Here is a 12,366-nt window from a genome sequence, read left to right as displayed (position 1 = left end):
GAATGCACGATAACGACGTTGTTATCGTGCAATCGTCTGTCAAAATCACCTAGTGGATACCCCCCTTAAGACTCAATGTACTACTAAGGTGAGGTTACACGATCAGCTGCAACTTTCGCTAGGATTAAGCAACAAATATTGTTAAGAAAAATATATATGAAAATGTAATAATATGCTGTATATTATTAAAAAAGATGGCTGGGATATTGGAGCTCATCTAAATTGCAAGAAGACCTGTAAGAAAGCACTTCGCCTGCCACCTCATGTTATTTTTATGGTTATATTCCCCATTTATAAGCATAGAGTTAATTTGATTTTATTACCTCCAAGTTAATGTTGTTATTGCTGTGCATGAAGAGGTCAATGTGCAAGTAATGTGCTTTCCATAGGCAGCTTTAGCAGCAGTAGTAGTTATGCTATATTAGGGTCACCAATCATATCAAAGATGGCAAAACAAATTTATGCTAAGCAGGTCAAAATAAAAAAGTTGCTTATATAATATTATATGGAATGTTACATTATATTACAGTACATTTTGTTAAACATGTAAGAAAATGATGATCCTTTCACATTCAACTGATATTTTGCATAAATGTGATAAATATATACAGACCTTTCCTTTCGTTAAGGCTCTGAAGATTATCTTGAATGTCTGCCAAATACTCTTCTAACACATGGAACGTATCATTTCCCGAGGAAGGAAAGGCAGGTCCCTTTCAGCACACTTATTTAGCGTTACAGACAGTACTAAACTCTGATTTGCACTTGCCAAGGACATTTATTCACAGGCCAAGTGCTCAACTTTAAATTACTTTTAATTAAATCAACTACAGATTTTAAACTGGCATATAAATACCATTGGATCAGTGTGCAAAACATACAGAGCTCAAAGATCATTCAAGAAATAATTATTTTTCATGTTTATTTTTCTCAATATCATCATTGCATGTGGGGATCAGGAGAAAAAAAAGGCAAACAGAACAAAATCCTCTGATAGTTAATCTAGCAAGGCCTCAAATGTATGAAAGTTGAAAGAAAACACATTTTTTTTTCGTAGTTGTCAGACTATATTGGGAGTTCCCTGTGCACTGAGAAGTTGCACCTAATGATTGGGTAGTGCTGCTAATTATGTAAGCCCAACCTAGCACTGACATAAAATTACAATATTATCGCTCTCGATGAACAATGAAATATTGATTGCAGATCCATGTGAACAAATCACTATGTGGCAAAACAGTATGAACAAATGGATGTTACTGAGTTTATGTAAATAATCCTTACTTACAATATTACAATCGATGAAAGGTCGTGATAATTGCATATAAACACTCAATCTTGGTTATACATCCAGGTAATTATATAGTTTAAAGTCATAATATGTGCAGTTATTGTGGGATTGTCACTACCTGATAAGGGTGGTAGTAATCAAAGTCAAAAGATAGGAGACTGTTAATAAAGTTTGGTTGGCCGAGAGCGGCATCCAGGGTGGATTAAGGCTTGTGGAAGCCCCAGGGCAACTAGGTTGTGGGGGCCCCCTTCATGCCACACAGAGCCTACTGCCACCTCCCTGCTCCCGATTACTCACCTTACCTCCTGATAGGGATGGTCATCAACAATCATCGATGGTTAACTGGCAGAGTGTCAATGGTTCTCCACCATCGATGGACGAGTGGAGGCCGATGGGGTTTTTTTTTCCGTCAGGACGAGCTTAGCCCCGCTGTACGCTACGGCCCGCCCCCATTTTTATTGGTCCGTGGCCCGTCGTATTCCCCGAAGCACTGGCCATCGAGGGATGCAAACCATTGATGGTTCAACATAGATGTTTTTGTGCCATCAATGGCAATCACCGATGGACCCATTGATGATAATCATCAATGGATACCCCGCCGATGGCCATCTCTACCTCCCAATCCCGGCAGAGCTTCTCTCGAGTCCTCTATTCAGCGCCACGGACGTCATGTGTGATGTGACGCAGATGGGGGTTTTTGGGAGCCGCTCTGCGCTGTATTCAGCAGCATTGACTGTGCTGCTGCATGCAGTAGAAAACAGAGCAGCAGTAGCTGAGCCCCCATACGGGAACAGGTGCCACTGGACACCTGTTCTCGGGAGGGTCACATCGACCCTGTGTGAGGCTCCTCTGTGTGTGAGAGCCCTGAGGCGCGCTCCCCTGTCACCCCTCCATAATCCGGCCCTGGCGGCATCCCACGTCTCATCAGCCGGTGTCTTAATGCACTGTGGAATGGGTCCCACTTTCTGCTGTGTCTCTTGGTGGAAAGCCTAGGAGATAACATAGAGATGCTTCTGCAGGTTGTTCTATGCAAACATCCTGCAGTGCATCGATCTGGTCAGGTTCTAACCATCTGTGTTACGGTGTACTTGCTGGGTAATTTGCAAAGCGGGTCACGTGGGTATAGCCCTCTGTGTTTTCTGGCTGTTTTTCGGCTGGTTCCGGTGGGTCGGTCCTGGTTCCTGTTGCTAGGTTGCCTTGTGCAATACATTTTGGTAGAGCTGCAGTGGTACAGGTGCTGGGTGCTCTGGAGTGAAGGATCTGCAGCCTCTTCTGGGTATGTTAGTCTTGCCGGGGGCCAGTCACGTGACTCGGGCCGTACTACTACTACCCTTCCTTTGTTGGTGGTGGATTTGTTTCTGTCTGTCGGGTGATAAAGAGTGTGCTGGTGTGTAACTCAATGTGTTTTGGCTCTCAGGCTTTCCTCTGGGAGTACTAGTTGTCAGACAAGTAGTAACTGGAACAGTGCAGACTTATACTTCACAGTAATGCATGGGTGGTGCTTAAATTGTTATCACATGACTTGTTTCAGCCTCCTGATTGGTACTTGCCATCTATTTAAAAGGAGAGGTCATTCATTTTGTAAATGCCTGCTTTTTGTTTAAGTTGAATCTTGCCATTTTCTTTACACTAGCCTTACCTTAATCCTTGACCTTGGCAGCACTATCTGGTGTAACGGTGGCCAGGGATCTGGGGTAGTTTTGTGTGTGTTACATGTGGCTGGTGTTCCTTTGTTTCTGCATGGTGGGAATCGCCATGTTGGAGACCATCAGCTGACTACCAGTAATCCAATGGCCAGCCAAAGGGAGTTCCTGGGCCAATCAGGGCACTGCTATGCCTATAAATCCAGTCTGGCCCAGAGGGGAATTGCCAGTGCAACAAGTCACTACTCCTATAAGCTGCTTATTACTGCACTCCCTGTGGTAGTTGGATCGGTTCTAGTGCCCTGTGGAAACCCTTATTGGCGTTGTACCTGCTCTGCATTCCAGCACATTCCAAATAGCTGGTTGCGCCCTGCATCCCAGCACATCCTGAATAGCTGGTTCTGTTCCACATCCCAGCACATCCTGAATAACTGCTCCTGCTCCGCATCTCAGCATATCCTGTATAGCTGGTTTTGCTCCGCATCCCAGCATATCCTGTATAGCTGGTTCCAGCATCATCTCTAGTACAACATTTTTATCAACATTCAGTGAATATAGTGAACTTCTCCATTTAGGATACTCTACAGCTCTAATACTCACCTGATACCAAACAGCATTCAGTATCCTGGTTCCATACTGCTACCCGTGATGTCCGGTTTCATACACACAGTTAATACATGAGGAGAAACTATTTACCACCTCCTCGTTTACTCCCATCTGCTAGAGACTCCCCCACTACTACCCTCACCTCGTCGGTGACAAAAACCCACCAAGATCTGACACCCTAATAATTAGTTCGTTCCTGGACATAGGACCTCATTCAGCTTGGATCACTGATGCAATTGCGGCTGCAATCGTGTACGCAGGTCTGCTGCAAAAGTATCTCACACGCACAACACGCAGACGCCCACTTCCCCTCTCGCACATCCGTAATACCTTGCAATCCAGCCAAAACATCGGTAACGAAGTACATCAGAGCCACTCGCACATTTAAGGCAGGTCTTACCCTACCACTAAATTGCTAACAACCTCAGACTGCGGAGGCCATCGCAGTGGCTAATTAATGCACGCCCCTGCCATAGCGTTCAAATGCACTGGCACGCCTGCGTTCGTCTGACCACCCCCCCACCACCACCCCCAAACGGTACTTCTTGTCAGTCACTCTACGATGGGTCTGCATACTTACTGCAGTCCAGATCACAGTGAGGCATTCGTGCACCCGCACTGCAATGTATATGCATGCACAGTACGCAACAATCGCCCATCTGCATACGATTTAGCAGTTGCGATCCTTGCTGAATGAGGTCCATAGATCCTTGCTGCATGCTCTGACGTTAGAGTCTGTTTTGACTGTGATAATAAGGGCCTCATTTATCAACGAGTTTTATCATATGCAATGACTTTCAAAACTCATTGCGTATGATAAATTGTTCTCAAGCCAATCAGCTCCCAACTGTCATTTTTCAAACAGATGATAGTTAAGAGCGAATTGGCTGGAGCACCATTATCATACACAACAAGTTGTAAAACTCGTTGCGTATGATAAAACACGTTGATAAATGGGCCCCTTAATTAGCTAATTTTATACAGTACTCTAATATTTGTCCTGAGACCTAACTCTAATTAAGTATTAAAGCTACCTTTGCCTAGTGTGTATAAAAGCAGCATCTGGTTGTATAAATGAGTACTAGAACTATAAATAAAACGTCTGGGAACAATAGACTACTAGTGAGTACAGTACATTCTACCTTGAGGGAAACGGATGTGCTATAGGATTCAGTTTATTAACATGACCTTTAAAAAGATAATCTAACACTAGGTGCTTTATATATTAGGACACAGGTTCTCAAACTCGGTCCTCAGGACCCCAAACAGTACATGTTTTCCATGTCTCCTCACAGAATCACAAGTGAAATACTTAGCTCCACCTGTGCATCTTTTACAATGTGTCAGTGAGTAATGATTACACTTATAGACCTGCTGGGTGACGTGGAAAACAGGTCCGGATTAACAATGGGGCGGGTGGAGCTACAGCTCCAGGCCTCCCATTGAAAATAGGCCCACAGGAAACTGACTGTCATGCAGACAGGAATTTTTATTTTTTTTTCCTGTCACAACCAACAGCCCAGGTCACTCACCTCCTGGCTGGCCGAATCTTAGCCCATTCCCACACCCCCTTGGTCCTCTCCTCTCTGCTGGTGGACACACACATGCTGGCTGAAGCCCCGCCCACCTCAGACCCACCGAAGCTCCTCCCCTAGTCACCCGAAGCTCCGTCCCTGGCCGTCTTGCTCTAAAGATGTGTCCATGAGTAGCCTAGCACATGATCCGTTTACATTTTCAATGTTGCAGAACCTGTTTTCATACTTTCGTGAGGGATTACGGAAAGGACTAGTGAAGGTTCTGCAATTTTGATAGCGAATTTTAGTGTTTTATACAAGCCGACCAGAGTGCAGCCCATTCGACTGCTACATGGTCCACTCCCTTCACAGGCAAACGGTAATTAGGAGGACACCAGGCAGCATGGCACAATACTTTGCACAAGAGTGCCGGCCTACCAATTGTGTATGTGTATATTGCTCTATTGCTTTCAAGGTTGCAGACTCCATACATACATACATACACCGTTAGCGGCCTGGCAGGTTACTGGTCCTGTTCACTAAGTGCATGACGTCATGCCATCGCACAGGGGGGCGGGAGTGTCATCACCTGGAAGTGTGAAGTGCAGCACTGCCGGGAGTGTCCTGAGGATGCTGCACAGACTGCAGGTTGTCTGTCTGAGCAGCACTGCATCAGCGATACTGGCTGCAGGGTGCTGTTCCAAGCAACCTGTTTGCCAGTGTCAAGGGCTGTGGGGCAGCGACGGTGCCCCAAACAGAGCACATCTCTAGTTTGGCACCGTATACAGTCAGAAACGGCAGCACTCACTTTCGCCATGATTGAGAGAGAACAAAGGTCTATTATCAACATTTCAGTCCTCTGTGGCCTTTTACCAAGAACACCCCAGGGGACTGCAACATTGATCGGGCCAATAATTGGATAGTGTATATGCAGGAGGGCTAGCCAATAAATATCTTCAAATGCTCCTGCAATGGTCAGATGGGAAGGTTGGGATAGCGTGTTCTACACACACTATCTCTTTCCTGGAATGGTATTGAAAATGCTGGCAGCTGTTTAGCCGGTTCAAATACTGACTGCGGATGCCCGACAGGATGAAGATCCCAGCTAGGGCAGGTAAGTACTAATACCCTCCCCTGTCCTCCCCCCCCCTAACCCTCCCTTAGGGGTGCCTAACCTTAAAACTCCCGGGGTGGCAGCGGCACGCAATAGGCCCTTCATGAATTTCAGCTCCAGGCCCATGTGGACATTAATCTGGCACTGCTGGAAAATGTGACCTGTGTGGGGTGATGAGGACCGAGTTTGAGAACCACCGTAGTAGGAGAAGCATTTGAACATTATGGCAAAGGTGCAGATATTATCATTAATATATGAATGACCTGGGCCCATTTACAAAACAAAGATAAGCATTCTTAATTAAGTACTTCTTGTCACAAAAACTTTACAAACCTGAGACTTCTGCCTTGTTTTTGTTTGTTTTCCTTCCTGAGGGCTTTTTAATATATTTCTCAATTCATGTCTAAAAATTTTTGAAAATGATATGGTTTATATTTAATTATTTAGTAATTGCTCAGCATATATTTATGTACTGTATTTTATTATGTCTGTAATATATTTGGCTGTATGGTTACCAACTAAGCATTGTCTGTGTTTCCTCAGATCATGAGCACACTACTGTGAGTCCAACAACAAGAAACATCCCAGCATCCACCATTGCACCGCAAATAGTACTTACTAACAGCACCGAGGTAACCCATATTAATGTTACACGTACAGAGAGAGAAACTGGTACTATGAGTCAGTATCACAATGACAATCAACATTCTACTGTTACTACACCAATTTGGATCACAGCAACAACACAACTCTATGTTAACTCAATTGAAGAGGTAAGAAAAGTTATCTGTCTTTATATAATTCTAATTTTTACATTGCATAAAACAACACTCTTTTACCCTTATGAAAATTGGCAAATAAAACACCACATAATGGCAAATTGGTGTTGTACAATGACACTCCTATACCATCTATTTTATATACAGAAGATATCTAATAACTGTGGGCCTTGTTCTGAGTTGCATGTAATGTAAATGCAATTCCGGATGTTTGCAGTGAATTGGATACTAATGCGACTATATACCCGTATTCTGAGTCAAACGCATCTATACTATCTATACTATCACACCTCCCCAGTTCTTTGTCCGGGAGAGCAGGCGTCATAACTATCATTGGCACTTACATGTAGCCCATGCTAGGAGCAGGATATCTGTCTGAGTTCATGACTGTGAGATTATTCGGGCCTGTATGAGATTTAGAACCAATGCTATGAATACAAGTCACCAGATGTAATAAGCTTTTAGTTACAAAAAATCACTGACAAATATACCGGAAACATCAGAGGTGGTGGATGAGAAAGCTGTAAATGCTGTTATCTAACTAGGCATACTGTAAAATAAAGAAATAAACTCCTTCCTGACTGGGCATTGGTTCTTAGCAGCTGTTTAGGCCTCTACAACAGGATATGCCTGGGCCAATACTATTGGCCCCATTCTGGTACCCCTGGTCAGTGGGTACCAGGGTAAAAAAAAATCTGCGCTTCCAATCTGTATACATAAATAAATATGTTGGCACCATTATTAATACAATTATTGTGTACCAACTTTATTTAAAAAGAAAATATTATGTGCCCCCTTAATTTTTTTAAATATTATAATGTGCCCCTTTATCAAAATATTAATATGGACCCCTTACTGTGTATTCATTTATTTTGGGTCTTATATATTAAATAATTTGAGGTCCTTCAATATTTTATACAGTGTAGAGGCTCCAATACTTACATTTCTTGATTTTCTTTCTTGATAGTCCAAGGCAATAGGAAACAAAAAACTTCAAGCCAACAAACTGTCCTGTAGAGTCTTCCAAAAGCAAACAAGTTAAGATTGGCAAGCAGGGATGTATCTATAATGGGTGCAGGGTGTGCGGTGCACATGGGCCCGCCCTGGGCTCGCACTACACACCCTGCACCAAATTATTTAAAACTTACCTCTCCAAGGTCCTGCGCCAGGTGTCAGCGCTTTAGAAAAAGTCGGAAAAATGGCCGCGGCGGCCATTTTTCCGGCGTTATGCGCATGTGCAGTAGACTCCGGGCACACTCTAGTGCCCAGAGTCTACTGATGCTCCGGTGGCCGACCAGCTGCGTCGGTGTTTTGTTTGGGGTGGAATTATGTGTGTTAAGACCTATCTGTGTATGTTGATAAATTTTTTACCTCTTTTCCCATTGGAAATTTCCTTCCTTCCACCCTATTTCAGTTGTGGACTTTATTGTGGGTGCTGGAAGGAATGGTAGCAATGGCCTTCTAGGGGTAATTCTCGAGTTGCTCTCCCTGCAAATATACGGTTTCGGCTTGTTTCATCCCTTGCTGGGTCAGCGACACCAACAGTCCAAATGGTACTTTTTGTGTTATTGGGAGGTGAGGTGGATCCCTTGGGTTGATGGTGATTGGCTGGCAGATGGCCCTCATCTAAACCTTACATTATTTTTGATGGACTTGGAGTTAGATCTTATCTAAGCTTGAGCTAATGGCAATGGGCTTGCAGTTGGCCCCCCATCTGCCTGTTGGTTTTGTGGTTGCAGATGGCTTATACCAATACCTTAATAAAGCTAACCTTTCTTTCAGCACCATTTAAGTCTTTTTATCAGTATTTTAGATAAGTTGGGGATCTGACAAATGCTGGGTTAGGCAGGCTGATAGCAGACATTTATTCATTTTCTGCAGTGTATGGGATTATTGTCTGGTGATCATGCTGCTAAACAGAAAATAACTTCTTAGTGGCAACATTGTCTGAAAGGGGGATTCCCTTTTTTCAAACAAGGCTGTAAACAAGGATGTGTCTGAGTGAGGACGAATGGGGGCTTTAAATTTCCCGTCACATCCCCTGCTATATACGTTATTTTTCCTCCCATTACTGGTCACGCTTCTCTCCTATTCAACCTGTACAGTAGATCATGTGAAATCTCCTTCCCAGTTTCACACCAGTACTGATTACCAATTGGGAATAGGTAATTTTTTTTATTCTACATCTCCTGAGTGTAGAGGATGAACAGAATTTATCCTCCAAAATTTTTTAAGTATATATTATGGATGAGTCTTCTGCATTAAAAGGTTAAATACCAAGTTATATCACAATTTTCGCATATGTGATAAAAATAAAATTTTATTCATTTTCAGGATAACTCCTCAACTTATTTTTGGGTCTGTAATGCTATGAGCAGTTCATCTCTATTACTATATAAAAGGAAAAAATATTACTTTATATTACTTTATTTTTTTAAATCCACCATATTTTAAACTATAGGCTAAACAAAGGCATTAGTCTAGATTTAACACAATTGACTGTTCAAATGTAGGTAAGGTTGTACTGAATTAATGGGTCAATCTAGACGGGATCCAGTTAAGATTCCGTTGGACGGGATGCCAGGTGTCAGGATACCGATGCCCATCAGCATGCCGATGCCGCTATCTCAAAGAGATCAAGATATCGATGTTGGCATCCCGACCGCCGGCATCCCGAAGGTAATTGTGCAAGTTAGCATTAGGGTAAGCCTGATGATGGGGCGGTTAGGTTTAGGGAGCTCCCGAGGTGGATTAGGGTTAGGCACCGACCGGGGAGGGTTAGGGTTCGGTTACAGGGAGGGGGATTAGGGCTAGGCACCAACGGGGAGAGGTTAGGGTTAGGCACCACCCCAGGAGGGTTAGGTTTATGGTGTGGGAAGGGAAGGGAGGATTAGACACCACCGGGGGAGGTTAGGGTTAGGCATCACCGGGGGAGGGTTATGGGGGAGAGGGTTAGTCTACTTACCGGCCCCTGACGGTATTTTGCACATTGGGATGACCCTTCTGACCACTGGCATCCCGTCCGCTGGTCATTCATACCGATTCCATCTAGACTATATTGTCTAAACATTTTTATTTTGTCACTGATTACATTACTAATAACAGGCTGGGTATGGGATGCTGGCATCCTGACAGGATTAGAATTCTAACCCTACCCTTCCCCTACACCTAAACCTAACCCTCCCTCCCCGCACCCTAAATCTCAATGCCACCCCTAGGCCTAAACCTAACCCTCCCTCCTAGTGCCTAACCCTAACCCTAACTCTCTCTAACCCCACTGACTGGTGTCGGGATTCCTGCTGCGGCATTATGAGCGCCTGCATCCTGACAGCCGGGATAATAACTATTGTATTTCAGTGCTTTGTTGCTGAATTTCACATAAATGGATGTTTATGAGAAACATACAATTTTCAAACTTCTGTAAAATAATCTGCTGCTTGTACATAAACAAATTACAAAAACAAGATTAGAGAAGATACTCCACCCTCCACCTATATTAAATACGACCCAATTTCCTTCTTGAAAACTTAAATTTAGAGACTATGCATTAGAACTGTTTGTCTTTTTATTTAAGATGTGATAACACATTAAATAAATCAGAAATGTTACTGCCATCAAACCAAACAAATGGGATATACAGTACATAATTTATATTTGGATATAACAAGTAACAAATAACACTGTGCAGCCAATAACTGTGAGTAACCATACACCATCAATTAAAACTTAGCAAAGTTCATATTTGTGATCACATGCTGCTGGTCCACTCTACAAAACAGGCATTGCCACCTCATCTCCTTTGGAGGGTCTGGTATGGGATCCCGATGGTTAAGATGCCAACGGTCAGAATACAGACACATTTTTGTAAGTATTATAACCCTTACCCAGTGGCGTCACAAGGTGGGGTGTGGGGGGTGAAGGCCGCACCCGGGTGTTACACGCCGAGGGGTGACACCAAGGGTCAGACTCTCCCTCAGTGACAGGAGCCAGGTGCTGCACTGTATAAATAAGTGCAGCACTCGGCTCCTGACACTGTGAGGAGCTGGCCAGCACTGCACACAGGGCAGTCCGCACTTCTGCCCCTCCCCCCCAGTAATAATGGGACCACAGGGGTTCTTCCGCAAGGCTGCGACCCCTTCCTGCATGGTCACGCCCCTGCCCACAAGGCCATGCCCCCTTTTCGGTAAGGGGAGAGGTGCCACGGCCCTTACCCTAAACCTCCCCGTTACCCACCAATCCTGCAGCCTAACCCTCCTGCCCCGTAGCTTAACCCTAACCCACCTGAACTGCAGCCTAACCCTAAACCTCCCCTCCTGCAGCCTAACCCTAACCCTCCTGTCCCGGCGCCTAACCCTAATCCTCACATCCCACAGCCTAACCCTAAACTTCCCCTTTCGCAGCCTAACCCTAACCCTCCTGTCCCGCAGCCTAACCCTAATCCTCCCGTCCCACAGCCTAACCCTAACTTTCCTGCCCCGCAGCCTAACCCTTAAACTTCCCCTCCCGCAGCCAAACCCTAACCCTCCTGTCCCGCAGCCTAACCCTAATCCTCCCATCCCACAGCCTAACCTTAACTTTCCTGTCCCGCAGCCTAACTCTAAACTTCCCCTCCCACAGCATAACCCCAAGCTTCTTCCTACTGCCTAACCCTAACCCTCCCCCTAACCCTAAGCCTCCCCCTAACTCTAATACTTACCTCCGCAATCTGTCTGTAATCTGACAGTCAGGATGCCGCTGTTGATATTGTGACTGTCGGCGTCTTGACTGTCGGGATGCCCGACTACATCCCCTTTGGATTGTAAGCTCTGGGCCATCACTCTGTTAAGTACTTATCACTGTATTTTTAACCATAACCATCAAAAATATATAGGTCTGTAGAAATGATGAACTTCTGATAAACCTGTTATATGAATGTCATTATTTGCTATTAACATAATTTAACATTTTATATTCATGGTTCAACAATAAAGCAGCTGTTCGTCTGCGCCTATGTGCCTGATATATAACTTTTGTTTGGTTTCTTGCACAAACTTCATTTAGTTGCCTTGATCAGTTCAGTTCGGCAAAATGTTTTAAGTTTATGCTAAATTTTGTAATTAAAGAACAAAATTACCAGACAACTTCTCCCATCCATAGTGCTGAGAGTCATTAGCAATGGTTTCCTCGGTGCTGGTCTGTCTGCCGTCTCTGGGAAAATAATCACCAGGCTTCCATGCTCTTTTATTTTCATCCACAGTTGCAGAAACATACTGTACAAATTAATATAAGTAGGTCGGTGAAGAAGAGCAAGATAAATATAGTTGATATTAAGTTGAAACACTAGGGGGTGCCCAGCACCATGTTTTCACTGAAAAGACATTACATTGGCCTGTTGGAAGCATATTAGCTTTTGTAAATACCTCATTATCATTATTATGTATAA

At 44.0% G+C, this 12,366-nt stretch overlaps 1 protein-coding gene across 1 annotated transcript in view; it reads left to right on the top strand.

Annotated features, from left to right (window-relative positions):
* The window catches only part of PTPRB (protein tyrosine phosphatase receptor type B), a 141,610-nt gene that overhangs the window by 20,566 nt on the left and 108,678 nt on the right, over positions 1–12,366 (top strand). The window contains exon 3 of the mRNA XM_088452567.1: positions 6,709–6,938. Coding sequence (XP_088308693.1) covers positions 6,709–6,938 — 230 coding nt within the window. The remainder of the gene's footprint in view (positions 1–6,708; positions 6,939–12,366) is intronic.

Source organism: Taudactylus pleione, unplaced genomic scaffold (genome assembly GCF_031769625.1).
Source record: "Taudactylus pleione unplaced genomic scaffold, aTauple2 ptg000038l, whole genome shotgun sequence".
NCBI lineage: Eukaryota > Metazoa > Chordata > Amphibia > Anura > Myobatrachidae > Taudactylus > Taudactylus pleione.
This window is presented reverse-complemented; position numbering and strand designations above follow the sequence as displayed.